Below are 24,261 nucleotides of genomic sequence, written 5' to 3'. Positions count from 1 at the left end.
CTCTTGCGAGTTTTCCCCCGAACAGGCGAAAAAGAGTATAATTTTTCTCCCTTGCTTTTCGACCTTTTCCCTGGACCTTCAAAAAAGCGGGCTAACTTTTCTCCCGTAAGCTTTTCTTTGGTGAGCTTTTCCCCGGACCAACAAAACGGTGAGCTAACTTCGCACCCGCCAGGTTTTCTCCCTTGAGCTCAGACTTGTACACGTTACTGAAAAAAGTAACCAAATATAATTACTTCACCGTGAAAAGTAACCGATTACAATTACAATTACAGCCTCAAAAAAGTAATCGAAAAATTACTCTAAAGTAATCGATTACTTCCCACGTTACTTTTCATACAACTTTTGTTATTACGGTAGCACGGATACACATTTAAATAGGCGTTCCGCATTTATACATTTCTTGTTTTCTGTCCTTTACACCTTGTTCAGTGTCAGCAGCAGTTGTATCTCAAAGTTTGCGTCGGTCATCCGCCAACGAATCATGGTGTCATGAACAGAGCTCCTAGCTTCAATTGACACAGTGGATGGAGGGATATTATTCGGGAACTAATATTAGGGACGAAGACATAATTTTGACAAACCCAATGAAACATACCAAATACGAACTAAGAATATAGATGTTTGAATGCGATACCCCTAAACCAGTCAAAAACTTGTAGGAGCATGCTCGTGAATTTGAATGCGAATTTTCCTGGTTAAAAGCTAAAAACAGTCCAAAAACGCGGACAAGAACCAGATTTTTCTTAGCCTGTTGACCGGTTTTGCCCGGAACTGAGTGACTACATCACTTCTAACCCCTCTCGCAAAAACAGAAGAAAAAAAGAATTGAAAAAAAGAATTGCAATGGGTGATTTTGTAATCGGTTACAACAAGAAAGTAATTGAATTGCAATGATCGTTACTCGTTAAAGGGAGCAATTGAAGCGTTACAAAATTACAGCAAAGAGTAATCTAATATAGGCAATCCGTTACTTATAACGCGTTACGTACAAGTCTACGTGAGCTTTACCCCGGTGCGCTTTTCTTTGCTGAGCTTCTTTCCGGGATTCCCGAAGAGGACGCCGAAATCCGAGTTCCAGAACTGCGCCCATGCAGTGAGCACGATAGGATGATCATAACGTTCAGATGGCCGGAAACGAAAGAAAAGGCCGCCTGCCACCGGCTCCTGTCCTCCCTCCGCGGAGAAAACCGCGGGTCGAGAACCCGAGAGGACGATCGATTCTGTGCTCCGGAGCCGCGAAGGAGCCACGCTGGACGCTTTAGGGGCCATTGCCGCCTTCTGTCCAGCCTTCCCGGGTCCCGCGCGCCGCGGAAAGAGCTGCTTTCGATGCGGGCCTTGTCTGAACTAAAGACACTGGATATGTTTTTTTTTTTGTTTTTTTTGTTTTTTTGTCCGGACCACAGGGCTGTTTCCCCTGTCACGTCACCATCGAGGGTAATAGGACGTGACCTTTACTTTCCAACTTCTATGATGCATGAAATGCAGTGTTTAAGAAGTAATCATTTTAATTTGTTTAGAAGACTATATACAGTCTTGCATAGTACAGGTCACATGACGTCGTGACACGTGACCTGACTTGAATTTTTTTTAATTTAGCGGGGAAACTATATTGGTGTATAGTTCACGTGACGTCAGGTTACGTGGCATCAATTTGCCCGCCAAATTTAGCAGAGAAACTCATTGGTGTTAACAGTATAGGTCACAAGACATCATGTCACGTTACCTGACTTCCAGTCAAATTTAGCGGGGAAACGGAATTGCCGATAAGCCATGTGACGTCAATTTTTCCCCTAAGTTTAGTGGGGAAAATGAATTGGGCTGGTAGTTCCTGTGACGGTCAGGCCACGAGACATCTAATTTCCCGTTAAATTTAGCGGGGGAACTGAATTCGTGTAAGTGACATGAATGTCCCCGCTAAAGGTAGCGGGATATGCACGGACGAACGGACGGACAAAATTTTGGGAATGAGGGGGGGGGGGGGGGGGGGGCGTTAAAAAGCATTTCATTCTTTATAAAAATATTTACCGCTAAAAAAGACGTACGCTGTAATATATATATATATATATATATAAAACTGAGAAGAAAAAAACCCTTAGTGAAAACAGCAACAAGGGACGATTTAATCTTCGACGTTTCGGCCGGAGTCCGGCCTTCGTCCAATGACACCAAAAACACCAATGAGTTTCTCTGCTAAATTTGGCGGGCAAATTGATGCCACGTAACCTGACGAAGGCCGGACTCCGGCCGAAACGTCGAAGATTAAATCGTCCGTTGTTGCTGTTTTCACTAAGGGCTTTTTTCTTCTCAGTTTTATACCCACGCCTTCGGCCTCCCGCCACCATGCCCGTTATATATATATATATATATATATATATATATACAACACGGGCACTTCACACCATCGTATGTGGTCTCCGAGGAGGATATGAACGAATATGTGCAGATGAATGAGCCGTACTTAATCCAATGAATCAAAGAATCAAAGTTCCCAGGAACCCGCCGAAAGCCAAAAATTGGCGGAGCGTCCACAAGAAGCCGGGACCACAAAAAACGCGCCTACGCTAGCGTCCGCGAGACGCGAAGCGGCGTCTTAGCGTCCCATCAGTACGATCCACGGGCGTAAACTAATGTCAGTCAGCGTCGTTCAGTGTCTCTTCACAGGCACTATACACGAACTCATCTCTGTTAAGTCATGGCTCAGTGGTGGCGCGTCGGACGCATTTCCGGTCTGGGGCTGTGGGCGGAAGCCGCCATCGGACCCGTACATTTCTGTGTTGCCTCGGAAGAAACCGGACAAAAACCTGCCTTCTCGTCAAAACGCCGCGACTTCTTACCGAAAGGGTCGGGAAAGGTTTGAAGGTCAGTTTTCATGCGTTTTCTGCTTGCTCGGTTCGCCCGAGAACGTGAACAGGGGTCATTAAAAAGGAAAAACAGGCGCCGTCGGACAACGATTGCTTGGGCAGAAAATTGCGAGCGAAATCTCTTCATGCGAATCGGGCTTTAGCGCACATTCTGCGGCGTCCACGCGGAATGAATCGCCGCATGTCACATTATTCACGCGAAGCTTTGCCGTGTAACGAGCCTCGGTAATTTCGCTGAGGCCGCTCAAGTAGTCAGACATCGCCAGGAAGACGTAGAATCTACACTTCGAACGCGAAAAAGGGCAGGGGGGCTCACACCGACGCCGACAACATCGCATTTCAATGGTTTGTTTATGGGCGACGGCGAGCTTCTTGCCCACACCCCCCCTCGCGCATGCGCGGCGCCGGTGGCGTCCGCTAGGGCGCTCCGGTTTGTTTGTAAACATGAGTTGGTGTATAGGCGGAAACATCAACAAGCAAAGCACGGTTTCGTTAAAAACAATTATTTTGGGGGAACAAGGCGCGGAGGAGTGGGGAGGAAAGAAGGAAGGTACAGGAAGGAGGGGGGGGGGGGGGGGGGGGGGGAGGAAGGGAGCGGACGTGTGCACCACGGCCTTTCTGTCCACGGTTCCACTCGACACGAACCCCACCCCACGGTTTTATGGTTCATTAGTTTTCTGCTCTTTTGTACGCTCGAAGCAGTCCGTTCGTTTTCCAAGAAGTCGAAGCCTGTTGCCTTTCTGTAGAGCGTCCAATCCTACCAGCCTGGCTGACCGTACGAAAGAGTCGAAAAACGGTCTCTGGCTGGGCTCTCGTGCTTTCCGTGAATTCCTTTCCCTCACCAGCACCTCACCCGAGTCTTGTGCTACCATGCTAAAAGAGCGAAGGCCGTTGCATCGCCCTTCTTCCCCTCTATTTCTCCCTTTGACGGGACGGGAGAATTGTAACGAGTAACTTCAGTAATTCGTTACTGAAAAAGGTAATGAAATTACATCAAAAATTACATTTTCAAGAAGTAACGGATTAATTACTAAATTACAAGAAAAGTAATTAATTACAAGTAATCCCGTTACTTGTAACGAATTACTTCCAAGTCTGCTGCTCGCGCATCCCAGTCGAACTTTCCCTGAGGTCAACGACCACCCACTCATGAAGCGGAAACCTTCCGCAGTATGCATTCGGCGGTAGAAAAGTTGACTTACGTACTACAAAGGCTCGCGGGCTTTGCGTGCCACCAAGGCGACGCAGAAGCGGCTCAGGGAAGTTGAAGAGCGCAGTCGCTAAACAAGAGCGCCAGGACTCGGCAACGACAGGCGCCATTGCACAGCGGCCGACCGGCAAGTCAAGCGCAAGTTGTCGGACAGTCTGTCCGATGCGCTGTGTAATGCATGCGACGGATTGCGGCTTCGGGCGGACGCGAACAATGCGTTCTAAACGCTATGAATTTAGGAGGGATTGGAGGAATGCCAAGGAAACAGTACCCTTCTTTGCGTGCCACAGTCGCGTATTTGGTAGCTTCGACGCGCTCACATAATTTAACTAGGCAAACAAACTTTTACATTATTAATTGAACTACATTAAAATCGACCAGTGTTCATAACACTTGTTTTCTATTTATTTTTACGATAATTTATCTGGTTTGGTAAATGAAACCTTTTGTTACGTTATATTTTAGGATATAAACTACATTTAAAATGAAAGTTTACACAAATACCCATTTAACAAATACGATATTGTCGGAGTCAAATAATGTTATCTTTGCGATAAACACCTCTGAACACAAGAGGAAGTTCTAAAAGTAGAAATTTTAACATAAATTTTTTTTAAAAGCATTTTTATTATTTCTTTTTGTATGAAGAGTTTATGTAGCGTTTTAGAAGAAACAACAAAAAATGGATGTAATATATGCTGGGGACATACAAATCCGTGCATTCGGAAAGACGATATATTTGAAGTTATATTTTAAGAGGAGAAGTTAGGTCGTAGCAATTTGTTTCTGACACATTGTAAATTATTTGTAGGCACTATTTACTCGTGGTGTTGGTAGGCTTCAATTTAACAAATAATTAATCATGATACGCACTTCATTTAGACGTTTTTATAAACAAATCCAGGTTCTTTACTTAATAAAATAAAATAGATTGTAATAAAAATCAACTTCTCTTATTTGTCTTACGAAAATAAAATGTTTATATATGTTACCCTCTAAAAGTCTTATCTGGGATACTGTGGCACTAGGGGCAACAAAAGTATTGTTACCGATCGGCCGAGAGGCCCAGCGCGAATTTCGGTCTTTTTCAAGGGTCGTTTCGCCAAGCACGCTAAGCCTAATGACAAGCTGGGCTCGTGTAACTCATGCTGAAGGTGTAAAGCGCAAGGGAGAGACACGGACATTAAGTAGACAGGACAGCGCTATCCTGTCTACTTCATTCTTCATGTCCGTGTCTGTCCCTCGCGCTTTATATTTTCCATATGTTGAACCAACTATAGTCGGATGCAACCTGAGAACAATCTTTTAGCTCCACCCACAAGCGCATTGCGCCCATCTGAAGAGCCTCCGCCGTCGAGAAAGTAGTTCGCTAGCAACGTTGCTTTTTCTTTCTCCAGGAAACCTGTCTTAAACTACTACAATATTTATTTAATTCATTCAGGACATTTAAATAAGTTAGAATACGTTTTTGTCAACGAAATAGCTGTTTAGTAAAGAAAGAAAGAAATTCATGTCCAATGTACCGTCTTCCCAATTCATTTTCTGTCCAAGATACTGTCTAACATACCGTCTAACATACCTCTCAGCAGTGCTAAGCCTCGCGCCCGCTTCAAAATTTTCGTTGGCGATAGCGTCGCTGCATTATCACGTTGTCGCGCAAAAACTGCTGCAAACGCAAGCCGATACCATCAAGATTTCGTGGCGTAACCTCGGGCACGTAAAACACGGTGCAAAAAAGCAGAATAATTGTCACGAGAAACTATAGCATCGCGTTGCTAAGGCCAGCAGCCATGTTGAGCTTTTTTTTTTTCAAAAGGATCGCGATTGGTCCACGGAATCGTGACGTCATGAAAACAATTGGCTGGCGTTTCTCGGCGTAGGATTACATTTTCCTCTGAGAGGCATTTCCGGTTTTTTCTTAGCTTGCAACCGACTATAGACCACTTCAATATTTTAGCACTCGTGTAACTCTTTCAATTGTCATTTCTTGCTTAAAAAATAAAAAAAAGAGAAAAAGAAGAAAGCTCGGATACACCCCTGGGGAGGCATAATGTTCCCCAAACTGAACGCTGCCATGAAACGGCCTGTTTTGGGCACGTTTTGTGCTATTCCGTGTCCACTCGGTTCATCTACGTGGTGTCGCTTTCATCCCGCCCGATCTCTACCTCACATGGTGAAAACTTTTCAGCTGCTGCAGTAACCAATTTAGGTTTGAGTAACCGGTAAAAGATCAATATTTGGGTAACCGAGTGGCGGTGTTAAGTTTGAAGTGCATTGTACATGTAAAATTACATAAAATATGTAGTAACGCAAGTTCACAAAAACGCTCATTGTGACCATAAAGCGGCGTTAAAATGGGTTAAAGGTGCTATACACTTAAGGCTTAGCAAGTTGTTTTAACATAAAGTTGAACGACCGTCCTTATTTCTAGTTTTCGTTTACGGGTAACGCGCGAAATCTTGTTGTTGCTTTTCTGTTTTTTTTTTTCTGTTTTGTTTTTTGTGTGCGTGTGTGTGTTTTTTTTGCGTTGAGTTAGATGAGTTAGACTGCGGTGAGTTAGATGTGTGGCACCACTTTTGAGAAGCATAATTATAGGCACATCCGAGAAGATTAGCTGAATGAACAATATAGGTTTCAGAAGGGTAAACATAAAGAATAACGAACAGCTTATTTAAATATGACTGAAAATAGACAGCCCACCAGTTTCGCTGTTTATTCGACCGGATAAGGACTGATGTGATTCCGTTCTCCTGATTTTGAAGAAGTCGCGACTTCTTCAAAATCAGGAAAACGGAATCCCATCAGTCCTTAACCAGCTGAAGCGAACGCATTCGCTTCAGTTGGTCGGGCCATGGCAGCTCGGGTTCACAGAAAATCTCAATGACTCTGGCGAGACGTGAGAAACTGCTTCTTATGCTAGCTGGGGGTTCACATGAAGTCGTAATGACTGTAGCGAGATATGACAAGCTGCTTCCTATGCTGCCTTAGGCAGACGGGATCCATGGTTCTCGAATCCATTTTGCATGCGGTTGAGGAAAAGCCTGAAAGCTGGTTCTTCTGAATCGGACGCAGCCAAATCTTTCTCTCAAAAGCATTTGTCGACATATTCCCGGAAATTCTTTGAAACCAAAACTTTTTAACTGTGGCTTTATAGGTGACGCCGATAATGCAGCACTACAGGTTTGTCATCTAAGATGTTATTGGCTGACATGCCTCCACGTGATACACAATAAAAGAGGGAAGTGGGGATGGGGAAAGGGCGGTGGACGATACAATGACGGCTATGCAGAAGCATTAACCTCACATCCGTTAAAATACATTCTGCATTCAGGAGAAACACCCGCTTCACTTATTCCGGGCAGATCGGAATGCCTGCGTCCTTGAAGAAAGCGACAATGTTCCCGTTTAAGAAACTTTGACACAAAAGTGTCCTCGGGGATTATCAGCCGACGCGGTCGTTCGTCTGTTCGGAAGGCGCCGCGGGCGGGAAAGGCTGATGAACGAATTGCGCTGTGACAGACTCGGATTGCAAGGCCACGTCTCTTTCCTCGGAGACAAAAGGCATCGGTTCGCACGGCGATGCCTCTTGGTGCTCTTCCCTAAAAGTTACGGGTGACGGATTTCGTTGGGAAAGATCTGAAGCGAGACATCGTCGTGTTTTGAACGGATACGATATCTTTTACAGAAGGATGGATTTGTTTTTTATAGTATAACGGCAGTGATCTTCGAGGGCGAGATCCAAAACATCCGCGAAGGATGGCTGCAGTTTCCCTACAATAAATAACCATGTGACTTGCTATGGATACCGGCATGGAAACGTTGAAGCTATCTGACTGCAAAATTTCCGCGAAAAAAATATTTATATATTTCTTCGCCGCAGTTGACAGAATGCAAATGATTTTTTATTAGACAGAAAACATCAGTAATAACAATAAAAAGTAACGACTGAGGAGTAACGTAATTAACATATAATACTGCAAAATACTAATCTCGTGCACGTTACTAAGAATCAATTATTACAATTGCAATTACTCGTGCCTAAAATTTATTCAGTTAGGTTACTCGAGAAGAAAAGTAAGTGGCCGTTACTCAAAAAAGTAACCGTTAAAGGGATACTACAACGAAATTTCGGCGCTCATTTTTTTATCTATATGTGTTCAAAAGAGCAGTATCACATGGAACATGCCAATATCTTGTTAAAAAGTCTCGAAAAGGAATTTTAAAACGAATTAAACGATTAGCAAAGAGCACCTGGTGGATGTCGCTAACGCCTCGCTTGTAATGCTCGTCTAGGAACCTTGACAGCTAGTGACGGAGGTTGTCTCGTCTCCGGCCACGACGAGAGAAGGGGGAAGGAGGAACTCCCCTCTTCCCGAGAACCCCTTTTGTGTGTCGCAGAAGTCGCTATTGTCCCCCTACAAGATTACAGAAGATTAACCCGTCACTCAAAATTCGTACAAAAGCAGCCGCTTCGGTGGCTGGAACGACTAGGCCATCCTCTCGACGTCAGCCTCGCCGTAGCTTTGCTTGTCTTGAGACGACCTACGTCACGACTGCGTTGGATGTCACGTGCTCTAAGCTGGGCCTTCTCCGAGCGCTTGCCAGAGTGGGCCGTTTATAACGAAAAATACAGCCACCAGGATGACACCGTTGACCACTTTCTAGGAGGGGGGTGCCTTAGCGGAGAAACGCGATCCGTAAAAGTATCGTAAACGAGACAGCGCAGCACCGAGCCAATGTGTTCCGCCACAAACGAATGTGCCAAACAACAAAGAAAAATGTCTATCCCCTCTCCACAAACCAGGCGGCATTTCCTCGTCGGCTAAAAAGCCGCTTTCTGAAAGTTGTTCCAGCTCCCGCCGCAGGGTGCCGCCACTCCATCGGGCGCTGTGTGGGTCGATCTATATTCGTCCGGGTCGCGTAGGGAGCGCGTAGACCGCCACAGTTGGGAGAGGGGGACTCGCAATTGCCTCAATTGCCACCCATAAAAATAAAAATAACAACAAAGGAGGACAGGCGGGGTGCGGGTGAAGCAAACAAATACTGACCGAGGACATGTGGCGCCCAGCTTGAACCGCTACTCAGGCGGGGGCGGGAGTAGAGAAAGACTGAAACCTGCCACGGCACCATTCATCGAATGGAACTCTTCTAAAGGGACGCGTAGTAACGTGGCGCCATCTCTTGGAGGTCGCTGTTACTAGCATTCGGTGAGCGGCAGGTTACCCTCTTCCGCGTTCTTTCTACGTCCCAAAATAATTATTAGGGTGGGCTACTTGGATCAGCTATAGGATCAATAAATAGCGCGAAAGACAGACAAGAAAGCGAAGCTGGAACGAGTGCTAAACTAAACAAGGAGAAGGAGTTTTCACTTCGTTCGCGTTTTGTGTGCGCTTGGCAAAGATCGGGCAAGGGGGGTAAAGCGAAATATTAAGGGTTGGCTTCTCGCGCAGAAAATGATGGACTTAAGGTGCTGTGAGAGTTTGCCAGTGAAACTAATAAAGTGGGTTCTAAAATTTTCATAACTAAAGGTAGGCTCATGAAATTTAGTAGAATAGTTATCAATACACCGTAGATGGATACAAAATAAACATCAACGGAATTAATTTATGTTTGGTATGTTAATGCGAAAGCGGTCAAGTGCCCCATGGAGCGGAGCCGGCGTTGTCCATAACCGCAAAAAACGACAGAGACATTCCCTCCGCGCCGCAACAGCGACACCCCGGATAGTTCCAAGGAAGGCTACTCCTGGCGCTGCTCCCGCGCGTCGCCGTAGCAGCGTGCTCCCGCCGCTGCGCAGAGCCCGGCCGGCCGGGTTGCAGCAATACGCTGTGAATACTAATGCTTTCGCATTCCTACACGTAAGCGGTCTTGAGTGTGCTGTTTTGTTATTTATTTTGCATCTGTACCTTGTTTTATCGGCTATGCAGTCGACTTCAATCAATATTTGCGCGGTTGTGTTTATAGATTGAGCTTGAATGAAACTTGCGTCAATTGTCTATCTTGTTTTTTTTTATTTTTTTTAATGCATATAAGGTGATAGAAGGTAGTGATTTTAGTTTACCAAACAAAAAGAACTTCCGTCGTTTAAGTGTTTTCTTTTTCTTTTTCTAATAAGCTCTGTTAGTGACAGGCATGCAGGAATACAAGAGCTCTCTTCCTCCCAAATTTGCCAACTCTGCAACCAGTAAATTTTTTTTCTCTTGTTGAAAATTACAACTGCAATAAAAAGACATAAAACAATATTTCAGCTTATTTTGATATATCTACCATTTATTAATAATAATTCTAATAAACATTATGAGGCTGACTTCGGTTATGAAAATTTTTAAAACCCAATATGTTAGTTTCACCTTCAAACTCTCACCCCGCCTTAACAGTTAGTCGATAAGCTTCCTCCGCAATCGATGATCAGTGTTTTTTTTTTGTTACATCTGCAGAATCAAGGGTGATGTGTTAAGACCCTGTCACATGTTTTCCCCCCAGTTGCTGTTGCCTCAATGTGAGAGGGTCGTCGAAAACAGGTTCGCCTCGTGTTGATGGACAGAGTTGTCCAACGGTATGTGACATTTCCGACCTCTGATGGGAAGGATGAGTGGGCGGACAAAAAGGCTATAGCTGCCGTGATCTCTCTGCCCGCTGTCTCCATCCAATCAGAGAGAGGTAGGGGGAATTGTCTGCTTCTCGCTCAGAATTCGGCGTTTGAACTCCAATCACCGAAAGCCGGTGTTCGGCGTCCGAACGCAATTTCGCTGGAAGGTATTCTCGTTTTAAGGCCAACAGTCCCTCGTTCTTTTTGGCCTCTTATATAGATTTCTGTTTGTTCCAGGTTGTAATATCTGACCAGCTTTTCACTCTGCGTAACGCGGATAAAGGACCACGAGGAAGGTAAGCCAAGGAAGCTTCTTGACATACACTGATTAGCAAATAACCGGTCTACTAGTCTATAACAAGGCATCAGCATATTGATTTATGACTGAATTATTTTTGGGATAATTTAGATTAAGAGGTAAATTAAAAAAAAAGAAAAAACTTATTTTTTTCCTAAGGAATAAAGGCAGGCGATCTTATTTTGCTCGCCTGACGTCTCAGCAACAACAACTTTTATGAAAATAGTAAATAATTAAAATGAAAAAAATTGGTCTTCGCGTAACTTAGTTTTTGGTAGGCAGTGAGAATGACCTTGCACGCCTAGCATCATGCCACCGCGATCCCAAGTGTCACTGCAATGCATGTGATGACGTTCGAATTGGTCAATGCATTAAATGCCTCGTTCTGAGCTGACATCAGTGCAGACATGTACACGATACCCTCAAAAAGTAATTAAATACCGTTAGTCGTTACTCGCTCGAAAAGTAACTAAGTACGTTACTCGTTACCGGTTCTCAAATGGAACGCATTACTTTACCTCAAGAGTATCGAGTTACTTTTCTCGTTAATTTGACAACCAAATACACAGCTGGCTTTGTTTCATGGTTTATTATTTTTCTTTTCGGTAGTCGTTGCATTTAAGCAGTAGCTGCCTCTCCAAGTTTTCATCGGTTATGTTTCCCCGCTTCCTTGAAAATACATCTCCGGGGACGCTGAACAGTCTTTCTACTGACGCGCTCGAAGGAACGGCCCTGTTGCGCACCGGCAAGAGCTGGTGAATCTGGGATTCCCTCTCGTTTAAAGTTTGAAGTTGGCAATGGGTTCTGTGCCTTCCCGTGTTCGCAACCTCCGGGTTTACATTCGGTCTGTACACGATTCTAGAATGTCTAACCAACGAACCTTATTGTGCTCGCTGGGTTAAGTATACACTCAAAGCTGTAGAGTTCGAGTGACGTGTTCAACGATAAAAGTTGCTGTACTCTCAGACCGTTTAGTTGTTTTTCGGGTTTCCAATCTCCCTTTGTCGCAATAGACGGATACTCTGGTTAGAATTAAAACGAGGCTGTTTCAGCGGTATTGTACACGTTACTCCTCAAAAGTAACGAGACACCGTTTCTCGTTACTTGGCCTTAAAAGCAACCAAGTACATTACTCGTTCCTATTCTAAAATAGTAACTATAAGTAGAGGTAACTCGTGACTTGGAACGCCTTACGTACATCTCTGCTTCTCTGCCAATATATATTTTTTTCTTCTTTATTTATACAGGGTGTTTGACCTGTAATTTGAATTTTGAACAGATAAAAAAATAAAATAAAGTAGAGAGTAAGTCAGTTGCCGTCTTTATCATTTGTTTATCCAGCACGGCGGACATTAAATGAGGGGATAACCGTCATGCTAAGTCGACTAATCAACTAAAGTTGTTGAGTAACTCTTGAATTACTCGATTTAGGGATCATGTTGGAATCGAAATGTTGATGGCAGTTACTATTGAAGGCCAGATCCTATTTACATGATTTGCGAAAAGGTAGTGGTATTTTAGATATTAATCGATCAATTTTCGCTTTTTGTTTCTCCTGATTGAAAAAAAAAAAAAGAGCGGCGTGCAAAAAGAGCGCATTAAGTCATGCCCACGATGACGCTTGAGAGTGACGTGACTGTTTACGTCACGTCGTCGCTTGTGTCGCCGGCGTACCCACCAAGGACACACTGCCGAGACAGGGACGACACGATCGACACGACGACGCCACCCTTCCAAGCGTCATTTTGGACAGGGCTTGACACGCTCTCTTTGAGTGCGAATTTTAAATCGGGCGAAAATTTATTGATATCTCAAAAATACATTACCTTTTCGCAGCTTATATAAATTTGACTGGCCTGTTATAATGGCCGTTAATACTGCAATTCTAACATGACCCCTCGAAGTAAGAACCAATAACTAAAAGTTAATTTAGAGATTTTAGTTAGTCAACTTACTGTGACGATTATGCAGACTTGTGCCTATCTCAAATACTCTATTCAAGATACTGTATTTCAAATATCTTAGGTATCTTGCAAATACTTTTAATCGAGAGTATTTTATACTGTATTTTAATTACATTTTTGAGTATCTTGTACTCATTATCTCAAATACATTTTTGACATTTCTCTATTTTCCCAGTTTTTCGGTATGAAGTCGTGTGGGCGTGGCACGAGCAAACGTGAACATCCTTTCGAATACCAAATCCTGTAATTGCTAGCTCCGATATGCTACCGTGACTTAGATTGAGTTCGTGAAAACATCGCTTTTCTGCCAAACGTGACTCATATTTCAACCCAAAGTTCGTACAATGAAGGTTTTCCTCTCACCTTCCGAAAGGCGCATTTTGTTTTTCAGAGTTTCTCCCAAACAATCCTCAAACAGAAGGAGTGGTTTTACGTAAGTAAAGATTGCCACACTGAGGCGTGACGCAGACCGGGAAACGACCCACGATAACAATGCAGACTTCACTGTCAAAAAAATAATAAATAGAAGAAAATGAGGGGTGTAGCCAGACTTGTAAAGTAACGTGTTACAAGTAATGGAATACTTCTAATCGATTACATTTTACTGTAATTTTGTAAGGCTTGAATTACTTCCTTTAAAGAGTAAGTATCCTTGTAATTGAATTCATTTTTTGCTGTAATCGATTACAAAATTACGGATTACAATTTTCTCAATTTCGTTTTTTTTATTTATTTATTTATTTATTTTTTTGCGAAGGGAAAGGGGGTGGGAGGGGTTAGATGTTCTGCAGCTACTCAGCTCTGGGCAACGGTCATTTTTTTTTTTTTTTCTTTTTTTCAAAACTACTAAGCATGGGACCTCGAGGATTAGTAGGCCACTTCACAATGCCTCGTTCCCTGGGTACATTTTTTTTGGTACACCGGAGATTGCGTCTGGGGGTATGAAAAATGACATTATACAGCCTTTTGTGAGTGATGTAACTAAACAGCGCTCCTTTTATTTATTTATTTATTTCACGAGAGGGATTGAGTGTGTTGGTGTCACTCACTCAGCTCTAAGCGAAAATGGTCAAGGCTTTTTCTTTTTTTTTTTCGGAACAACTCAGCGCGAGACCCCAAGGATTATGCTATTGTAATTAAAGAAAAAGTTAAATGAAAAGTAACGTGTGAAGTAATCGATTACTTTATGGCGGATTCGGGTGGTCAATCGCCGGCAAGACCGAGCCGGCGGAACCGGCAACCAGAAACGCGCCAGCGGCACACTGGTGGCACACCACGCGACCCTCAGCACCCGAACACGAAACGCCAGACGATGGCAGTTTACTTCACCTCTTGCCCGCGAGACACCGCTAGTCAGAGGCTGTCGCCGTTGTCACCCATGTCCCAACGGCTTAGATTGACTCGAGTAGTGACTGCTGAAGTGACTTCAGGTCAGTTTTGTTCTTTCGTTCACTTTTTCTTACTGGCCTTCTCTCTCATTTCGGAAGTGGCAACACCAGATACAGCCTGGCGCCTGCTCGTCTGGCCGTTTGGAGCTGGGGCGGCAAAAGCTCCGGAAAGTTGCCGGTGCTTGCCGGAGAACCACCACCCGAACGGTGCGCGCCGGCTGAAAACTGACCACGCGAATACTATTACCGGTTTTACGGCAAAATAGGTTGCCGACGATTGACCACCCGAATTTGCCATTAGAGTAATTTTTCTGTTACTTTTCTTAGGCGGTAATTGTTATCGTAATCGGTTACTTTTTACAGCGAAGTAATTGTAATTGTAATCGGTTCCTTTTTTCAGTAACGTGTACAAGTCAGGGTGTATCACAATTGCCCCGCGTGCAGAGTCCCCGTCGCAAAAAAACCCAGGGTTATTAGCCCCATGTTTCTAAGACCCAGCGTTCAATTTCCCCGTCCCGTAATCACCCTGTCCTCACAATCCCCGGCCCACCCTCTCCGCGCTTCAACCAGCATCGTTCTATGTCTTTACCTAATCCGTTCGGAAATGAGTCAAGCATGCGAATAATAACCGTATATGATAATCGCACGTTTGTGTTTTGAACGACTGGCTGTATTTTCGTTCCAATCGGTGCACTCGAGCAAGCGTTCGAAGAGAAGCAAACGGAGAGCTCGGTGCATCGTGCGATATCCGGCGCAGACAAAAGCAGAAAAACGATTCCCCGCATTCGTGACTTAGCAAGGCTGGCGTAGTTTTGAGCTTTGCCGTTGGTGGCGTTGTCAGTGTTGTGGTGGTGTCGATAGCGTTAATGGGTTACAACCGACCCCTTCGAAGTACGGTGACGAGCGTGTGGCTGGTCCAAGGAGCACGTAGCTTCTACAGCACTGTGAGCTTATAGGGGTGAACTGGGTGGGAAAAGCCACTTTTGTCCAAATTTTGAACGGCGGGCTAATCTTCTAGGGGGAGAATGGCTATGTGCGGGTACCAGACTTGCGCCCGTTACTTCAAAAAGTAATTAATTACAGTTACAATTACTTGGCTTGAAAAGTAATGAATTACCATTACAAATTACTCCCCGTCAAAAGTAATCGATCAATTACTTCGTTACTTCACTCGATTACTTTTCCATTACTCCAAAGAAACACGAAAAATACACTATATACTGCGTGTTTGAGAGGGAAACTTCTGGGCCCCATCCATATTAAAACCAAAATAAACACATTCATTACTTTCTACCCAAAATTTTAGAATAATAATTTAAGAAGAACGAATGTATAAAATTTTAGAGGATTTAAACAGGTGTTCGAGATAAACGAGCCTTGCGCTGTTCAACCGGGGCAGAACTAAATGCCATGAACATGCGACGAATGCGCTTGGGCGGTGGAGGCACGCACACCTTTCGAATTAATCGGCGAGCTTGAAAGCACGCTTCCTCTGAACTTATAATATTTATATGTCTGCTGCATGTTGCCTAAATATGGGCTGGTTTACCTACTAAAACGGACTGGCTGCGAGACCAACATGCGGTACTTGCGTGTGGGTACATCTCAAGGACTCCTCCTGATGAATGTTGTTATCCGACCGAATGACCCCCTTGGTCTTCTTTCTTGATCACCAAAGGTATCAGAACCAAGACGTCACACGAAATATAATCGCGCAACCTTACAGCTGAACTGATTTTGCCGTTTAGAAATAATTAAAAAAAAACTGAATTTTCAGTGAACTACACGTTTCCACGTCTCTCACGCGTTAACAGGAGGCTTCTCAAGTCCAGTGACCAAGTGAGTCACTCTTCATTCTCAGAAAACTTGGGCTGTGTTCTCTCTGCCTAAAACATCGGTTTCCGCTGACAAAAACCCCAGCATTCTCTTTTCTAAAAATGTGGGTGCAGCTTCGAAGTCCCAAGCTGTTTTGGCTGTGCTCCCCGGTCAGTTTATTCTTTGCTGTCGAATGTTACTGTTTAAACTGACAGCAGGTTTGATGCTACATTTGATCTGTTCCAATGAACTGCTCCCATTGCACCCCTCGTGTTTCTTCTTCTCGCATCAGCTAGTGCGAAGTGAAAGAAGCCATATAGCTGGTTGGTCCAGCCAGCATCTTTCACAGCCCTGTCAAGGATGAGCATGGGCGAGGTCTCAATAGAGCTTTTTCGCTTTTTCTGTGTTTGCGGGGCGGACGTTTGTATTGGCAGAAACATCGACAAGAAAGAGGCGAGACGGTCCTACATCGCTTGAGACTCAATGTGGCATACACCAACAGCTACCTTCATAAAATCGGTAGAACGGAGTCGTCTGGTTGTGCTTTGTGCGGAGTCACACATACGATCGAACATGTATTGTGTGAATGCAAGGACTACAGCCATGAAAGAGAGCTTATGAAGACAGACCTGAGGCTACAAAGTGAACAAGACGTAAGCATTCGTACTCTGCTTGGTCCATGGATCTCTGCTGCTGAGGGGTATAAAGCCACGAAAGCTCTGCTGAAATTTCTAAAAGCTACTCGCTTACAGAAGAAACTGTAGGGGAGTAGATGAACAGCAATGGCCGATGATATTTTCCAACGAAACCCTTTTCGTGTCTTTTTTATTAATCCTTTAATACTTTGGTTTTGTGAGTTTTCTCCCTCTATCTTTTTTTGTTTGCCTTTCTCTCTTCTATTTTTATGATTTTCGCTTCCGTTCATTTCACAATGTAGCAAACGAGCACGCTCACATAATTGTTTAATAAACGCCTACCTCCCACGACAAAAAAAGAAAAAAACCGGTTTCGTGTAACACCACAAAAAAAAAACTTTTTCTTTGGGGGGGGGGGGGGGGGGAGGAAGAAGGGTAGATAGAGGGGGGGGGAGAGGGAAGGGGGGGGGGACTTATGCACCGCGGTCACTGTGTCCACGGTCTCACTCGACACGAACCCCGCGCGACGGTTTCATGGTCCATTCGTTTTCTGCTCTTGTACGCTCGAAGCATGCAGTCTGTTCGTTTTCCAAGAAGTGGAACACTGCTGCCTTCATGTAGGCAGTCAAATCCTCCCAGCCTGGCTGACCGCGCACGAACAAGTCCAGAAACGGACTCTGGCTGGGCTGTCGTGCTTTTCATAAATTCCTTCCCTCCCCCACACCAGCGTTTTTTATTTTTTTTTGTCTTCTTTTTTGTACGTGCGTTTTGTGTTAAGGCTTGTTTACATACCTGTAACCGAGTACGACCGAGAGAGACAAGACCGGTATTTAGGCCTTTTACGGCGTCCTAGGACCAGCTCCACAGCATCGCATCCGGTCCTAAAACGTCGCAAGAGGCTTAAAAACCGGTCTGGTCTCTCTCGGTCGTACTTGGTTACAAATGTGTGAACGAGCCTTTAGAATGCTAAAAGCGCGAAGGCCGTTGCATCGCCCTTCTTCCACTCTATTTCTCCCTTTGAGGGGGCGGAAGAGTTGTAACGATAATTCCAGTAATTCGTTAATGCAAAAGTAAGGAGATTACATTAAAAATTACATTGTCAGAAAAGTAACGGGTGAAATGCTAAATTACAAAAAAGTAATTAATTACAAGTAATCCTGTTACTTGTAACGGATTCCTTCCAAATCTGCCGGGTACGCAAACGAGGGTTCGAGCAAGAGGGGAGTCCCTCCCAGACTTGGGAAGTAATTCGTTACAAGTAGCGAATTCCTTGTAATTCGTTACATTTTCAAGCGATTTTGTAATCGCAACGTTACTTTCCTTCGGAAGTAATTTGTAATTTAATTTCATTACAGAAAATCGCTAACATATTACTTTAATTACTCGTTACTTTTTTTAAAATAATGAGCATAATACAGTAACTGGAGCAATACGAGCAGAACATTCAGCAGAATAAGGAGAGCAAGTTCAAAAATTAAATTAGATAATATCAAGAAGGGGAGAATAGCCGAAACGAAAACAAGATTTTGTGTATGACCGGTCACTAGTCGGCTCGAAAAACGGACAAGGCATGTACAAATACTTCACACTCCAGGCAGGCCACAATAACATCCTCCAGGAAGTTAGAGACTTGAAAATAAAACAAAGCGGCACCGAAGAATCACTAAATGCGCTCACAATACGGGTCAACCAGTTAGAAAATGACCTTTCCGCTACAAAATCAACCGGCGTAAACAGCTGCGCTAGTTCTGCTCACTTGATGGAGTCTGCCGCTGCCGAGATATCTCAGCTACACTCTTAGTTAGATCCTGGCTAAAATGCACGCATATAGGCAGGAAAGCGGGGCAAAATTTCGCCGCTTACAAGCAGTTGGTTTAGGTGTCTCAACTTATGCGGCCCGTTGTTATGAGGCCCAGATTCAAGCGGCTCGTTTTCACGCGGATCAGGTATGCGGCCTAAATTTACCAGGCCCTTTGTCATGCGTGACAATCATGCGGTATTTGAGATCAAAATTTTCCTGGCTATAAGCGGCCTACGATTATGCGGCCTAAAATTTAAACTGCGGCAAAATTATGCTACAACGCCATTTTTGCGCCATTCTCCGCATGCTTGGGGGCATAGACAGCCGGCATGATACTCCAACTAGTTGTTTCTGGATCTGGAACACAAGTTTCAGCAACACAACATACGTCACATGAGGGGAATCGAACCCGCGCCCGCGAAGTGAAAATCAGACACCATAGCTGCTACGCCACAACCGCACACATACAGTGCTCGCGTTGTCGTATGCTTATATACACAAGAATTGCTTGCTAAACTCGTCGACCGATGGGGGAATTTTATACATTGGTTTGACAAGTGCCTATCAATGGGAGACATCTTGCACGAGTGGTGTTGCGAAAAAGCATTATAGGGAGTATTCACTGGCGGCCATATCGGTGTGCGCGAATGCTGAGCGCGTGCTGACTGCGAGCTTCCGCAGTTCTTTTGCAACGTGCATTCCGCACCATCAAGAGTGCCGGTCTTAGCAGCCTATTGATATGAGCTCGTTCTGAGCATGCGCTCTAAACAGCACCCACAAATATGGCGTCCAGTGAATACTCCCTATAACAGTAACCAGACATTGAAAGAGTGACAAAAGCATAGTCTCGCAAAATATAAACCGTTTCTGGCACGCTAAAAGAAACAATCGCGGAATCGGAACGTAACCCAACGCACAAACCACCTTGTTCTGCAGGCTATTCGGATAACTGTAGATATATAATTGGTTGTGCACGGGCGCCCTTCCCTTGGCGAGCGACACAAGGACGTTTTCGCCGTATACCTTTGTTGATGCTCCAGAAACGTATATGGTATATTCCCAGCCTTCAAAATGTGAGCTTATTAAATACCCGAGTGTAACATGCTATAGAGCCAAATAACTAGCGCCCTTGAGTATGCGATGTAGCGTTAGGCACATGCAGGATTATCGGGAACGTGATTTTTCAATTTCTGCTAACAGCATCAATGAGTTTCATTAAAAAGTGTCAGGAATTATGCATTACACTCTAAAAAAAGCCCGTGCCTCTACTTTCCCGCACAACACTGGAAGAGCCAATCAACTTACGGAGGCAGCTCAGCGAATGACGATGCCGAAACATGTGTTGACACCAAAGGAGGCAGTCCGAGTTGTGACATTAAGCAATGCAAGCGTGACATTTTGCATTGCTTAATGTCACAACTCAGACTGCGTTTTTTTGGTCTAAACATATGTTTCGGCATTGTCACTCGCTGAGCAGCCTCCGTAAGTTGTGGTGATTGGCTCTCCGAGGGTGTTGTGCGTGAAAGTAGACGCACAAACTTTTTTAGTGTGTATTAGCTTCCATTACACACAAAAAAAGAACAGCTGATTTCAAGACAAAATTGTTTTCCTCTAAGCGGCACGCCCACCATATTCATTTTTTTCTTTAAAGCGCAATAAAGTATTTGCTGAATTGAAGCTTTGGTTTGGGCTAGTTGGTTCATTAAGATCTAAAAAAATAAAAAGAGCAAAAAAAAAAGTAAGGACGAGACACGCACAACACGGACTGGCACTAACTTTCAACTGATTTAATAAAGTCAGTCAAACCCAGCGCGCATCTGTGAAGTCTTGTCTATCACGTCAACCTTTCTTGATAAATGCATCCCATACAGAATAGACTATCGCGCTGGGTTTGACAGGCTTGATTAAATCCGTTGAAAGTTAGCACCAGTTCGTGGTATATGTCTCTTCTTCGTCATTTTTTTTTTTTTTTTGCTTTTAAGTTGCTTATAGCAGTAAAGTATTAAGTTAAGTAATTGTTAGCACAGCCCACACAGTCTGTTGAAGGGTGTATAATCCATTTATTGAAATTCAAACGAGCGAACACATTAAGAACTCACACTACTATCACAGTTAGCCCTTTTTCGCTGTACGAAGCATCGAATAGCTGTACCCAAGCACTTTTCAACAAAGAATACAGTGAGATCAAGATTCTGCATTCCTAAGAATATTTATTACTGTTAAACAAAGTACTTATTACTTTTTTTACTGAAATAAATGTGACCGAATGTAGGTAAGTTATGCAAGTCACACAAACTGTATTACAGTATTAAATTAAAAAAAAAGAGATCAGGAGCTGCTGTATTCAGTTTCTTACTGGAAAATATCACAGCATCACTATCTGCGTTTTGCGCTAGCGTTCAGCAATGCGAACACATCTACTTGTGCCCATTACTGTATAATAAATACCAACATAGCAACATGTTATCATATACCACTGGGATCCGCAAAGAATGGCACAAGCATTTGATTTGTACGTCATCAGGCTGTTACATTAATCGTGCATTTGCAAAAAAAACTACTCTTTTTTATGCACTTGCGTTGTAAGATGAACGAGTACTTTCTTACGTTAAAGCCAGGTATAATCTTCCTCTGTGAAATAACACCTGCAGTGACTTTGCCGCAGTAAACATATGTACGTTTACGTAACCTTCATGCTCTCGAGAATCTTTACGAGCTTGCTGTTAGCCCAGCAGCGGGGAAATTTTTCACCATTGCTTATCGCACTTTGCACGAGCCCCAACGTTTGCGCAAATGCCGAGGGGTATGTTATGTCCTTGACATAATACACCGTTAGGCAAAGGAGTAGAGCCTTCTCCAAAGTAGCGTCATTTAGCTTGATGATTTCGCCAGGCCCTCCACAAGAGACGATTTTTGTCGATATGCCCCAGAAGATCCTTGGGCCAGGAGATGCTGTGTCCTCAGCGGAGACGTCGCTCTGAAAAGGTGTTTCCTTTTTCAGAAAAAATGCTACACATTATACATATATAACATTGTACAACACTTTCCCCGGACACCTATTTAGGTTTCACTGGTACGCCTGTACAATGGTTTTGTAGTGCAGTTCCAAAAAAAATTAACTTAAGCTGTCTGTGCCCTTGGCCTGTCTAGCTAGTTCCCAGTGCTAAGATGGTGAAAGCATCCAAAAAACCAAGGAATTTGCAGAAAAAATTCACAGCTGCTTTATACAAATCAAGTGGAACCTTTTAAACTACATAAATAATAGCCAATGACAACAAATCTTTTGATTTGTTTGCACAAATATCTCGCTCACCAACCAGCTTACCAATGTTATGAGTGCACATTTAGCATGTCTTCCCCTAAGGTAATCGTCGATCTCGGCAAAGTCCATCTGCCGGTTGCAGATAGTAGATACCAGTTGCTTAACCTTCGATAGTCTCTGCAACAGATTAGCCACGTTGTCGCCAAACCTTAGCTCTGTCTCTAGAGTCATCTGCAATTAGAAAGTACATTGTGTGAATCAGTGCAACACCGTTTGGAACAGCATGCACTATTATCCAAGATACTCACAATATCTTCATTAAGAAAGTAGCACGGCAGACAAGCCACAGGACTGGTTTTGCGTTCCCCGAGCGTGGCATGCAGCAGCAAAAACAGCCTTTCTTTGTTGAATGGACCAGCTGGACCAAGAGCTTTACTAAGTGCCTAAAGAAATAAATTATTATTAGTGTTCTTTCCACCTTTCCAGAAAATAAGTGTCTCGAGACTCACAAGTGTCTTTTAACTACTTGCAGTTAAGGCTACTGCTTAGTGTGCTTCTATGCCGTGTGGCCAGGAAAAGAACGCCTGACATAAAGCTACAGATACATGGGCCGATGTAGTGAGTTGCACCACAAGTGTCATAGAACATGCTGCTTTACGCCTACACTTTTTCACAGTGGGGAGTAAGCATATCGAGTGTAGCTACATGATGTGTACAGTTTTCAATACGCAACTTACTGTCAGCTCGTTTGATGCAGATTCAGCATCCAGTTCTGGTGGCACAACTGCATTCTGAACCACAGGAGTCTTAGCAGCCTCTCTAGCTGCCCACCTGTGAGCCCTGTGCCGTCTTGCCTCAGACAGCTTGGTCATGAACACTCTGAAAATTTTATAAAAGGAAATTGCATAAATCACCATAATAATCATTTAACAGAGTGTGAGTTGGCTGGCTTAAATAGCAAGATCCATTGAATGAACACTTTAAGGAAAAGTATATTGAATGAAACAACAATTTATAATTCAGGACTTAAATCTATAGGCCATTTTAAGGAAATGTTTGATTCCAGTGAATTACTTCAATGTAGACTATTTTGTGGCACAATAATATTTGTTTTGTGGAACCAGCTGAACTTAACAGAAATATAGAGCGATTGGGTGTCTTTTCTCCTATATCTATATTTCTGTAAGCTCCCAGCTGGTTCCACAAAATTAAATACGTACAGCCAACTAGCTCAGGTGATTCCCCTCGCAAATATATACCTCGCTAGTGGAGCACATTGAAAGGTATCATGAAAGGGTGTCCATAAAACGGTGGAACAGGGAAAGGGGAAGCTTGTGACTCTTGCTTACATCTTGGTATGTGAATCGAGCATACCACAATTCGCTCCACAGAATGTCACGGGCGTCACGAGTGCCAATCACTTGGCTGTGATTTGGGGCTCCTCTTCCATGCAGACAGGAAGGTAGGCATTGAACGCAGCGCTGCTTCATTAGGGGCAGGGCGCATCACGTCATATGGGGCAAAACCGCCATATGCTGAAAAAACTGAACGCCGACCCATTGCGCTAGAGTTACAAGCTTTTTTTTTTTTTTTTCATGCCTGATGCTATTATTTCAGGGTTCCTTAACACCTTTGAATATTGTTCATTTGGAAACTGCTATTGAAGTTACCTTCGGGGACTTAGTACGCCCTTTCTTGTCTTTTCGGGCCTCCTCCCAGAGCATGTTTGGGTGAGTTGATGCGAGTGACTCTCCTAATGCAAAGTACTTCCATCGCCGCATGGCACAATTCCCATCTTGAATTAGTTTATTCTCGCTGAAAAATAATTGAGACAGAAGCCTTATTAGCATAACACTCCACCTCATTCTCCTGGCCAGGAGCAATACGATTCTGCCATCTTCTCGGTGAGGACCAATAGGAATAGAAGATATAGGAAAGGACGGTGTTCTATATCCAAAAGCTATGAATTGGCTTTAAGAGATGTCCAAGATGACTGGATTGATTTTGACCTCCTGGTGACAATTATTCAAACTTTAACACAAAGGGATATTTGAGTTTTGCTGCCATCAGTATAGAATACACTGTACATCCCCTCTGAATGTTGCCAATGCAAACATCGAGGCAAAGAAAGAAAGCTAGCACAAAACAAATGCTTGAAATTCCACTGCTATACAGGGCATGTGAAGCTGTACAGTAAAATAAACAAGCCCTCTTTGAAATAAGTAAAGAGTCTTTTGCAATAGAACTCGTGAAGTGGAATAAATAAGCATAGAACAGAACAAGCTGAGCCATATTTTTGGTATATTCCGTAAAATACTGAGCAAATGCCCACTCAAAATTTGAAGATAATCACGAAAAAAAGGGGAAGGGCACATGTGAAGTTATCAATTTTATATATATATATGTACTGTGCATATTTTTTTCATGTGTTTAATAAT

General features: G+C 43.6%; 2 protein-coding genes across 2 annotated transcripts in view; both read right to left on the bottom strand.

Moving 5' to 3' along the window:
- The window catches only part of LOC115319610, a 38,264-nt gene extending 17,272 nt beyond the window's left edge, over nucleotides 1-20,992 (bottom strand). Inside the window, exon 1 of the mRNA XM_042293085.1 lies at nucleotides 20,983-20,992. Within this exon, the coding sequence (XP_042149019.1) occupies nucleotides 20,983-20,992 (10 nt within the window). The remainder of the gene's footprint in view (nucleotides 1-20,982) is intronic.
- Nucleotides 20,993-21,088: 96 nt separating this feature from the next.
- LOC121837509 lies at nucleotides 21,089-22,695 on the bottom strand. Its single transcript, XM_042293110.1, has 4 exons — nucleotides 22,561-22,695; nucleotides 22,132-22,266; nucleotides 21,887-22,054; nucleotides 21,089-21,538 (listed from the first exon to the last, which is right to left on the bottom strand). Exons 1-4 carry the CDS (start codon nucleotides 22,693-22,695, stop codon nucleotides 21,242-21,244), a joined length of 735 nt encoding a protein of 244 aa, XP_042149044.1. The 3' UTR covers nucleotides 21,089-21,241.
- Between the last annotated feature and the right edge of the window lie 1,566 nt (nucleotides 22,696-24,261).

This window comes from Ixodes scapularis, unplaced genomic scaffold (assembly GCF_016920785.2).
Source record: "Ixodes scapularis isolate PalLabHiFi unplaced genomic scaffold, ASM1692078v2 PGA_scaffold44__24_contigs__length_19508400, whole genome shotgun sequence".
In the NCBI taxonomy this organism is placed as follows: domain Eukaryota; kingdom Metazoa; phylum Arthropoda; class Arachnida; order Ixodida; family Ixodidae; genus Ixodes; species Ixodes scapularis.
This window is presented reverse-complemented; position numbering and strand designations above follow the sequence as displayed.

What these genes read in the sequence shown, in the direction of transcription:
- LOC121837509 (XM_042293110.1), bottom strand. Translation starts at nt 22,695, where the DNA reads ATGACCAAGCTGTCTGAGGCAAGACGGCACAGGGCTCACAGGTGGGCA. An exon ending in ACTTTCTTAATGAAGATATT is followed by an intron (nt 22,055 to 22,131) that starts GTGAGTATCTTG and finishes TTCTAATTGCAG; the next exon opens with ATGACTCTAGAGACAGAGCT. An exon ending in AATGTGCACTCATAACATTG is followed by an intron (nt 21,539 to 21,886) that starts GTAAGCTGGTTG and finishes ACACCTTTTCAG; the next exon opens with AGCGACGTCTCCGCTGAGGA.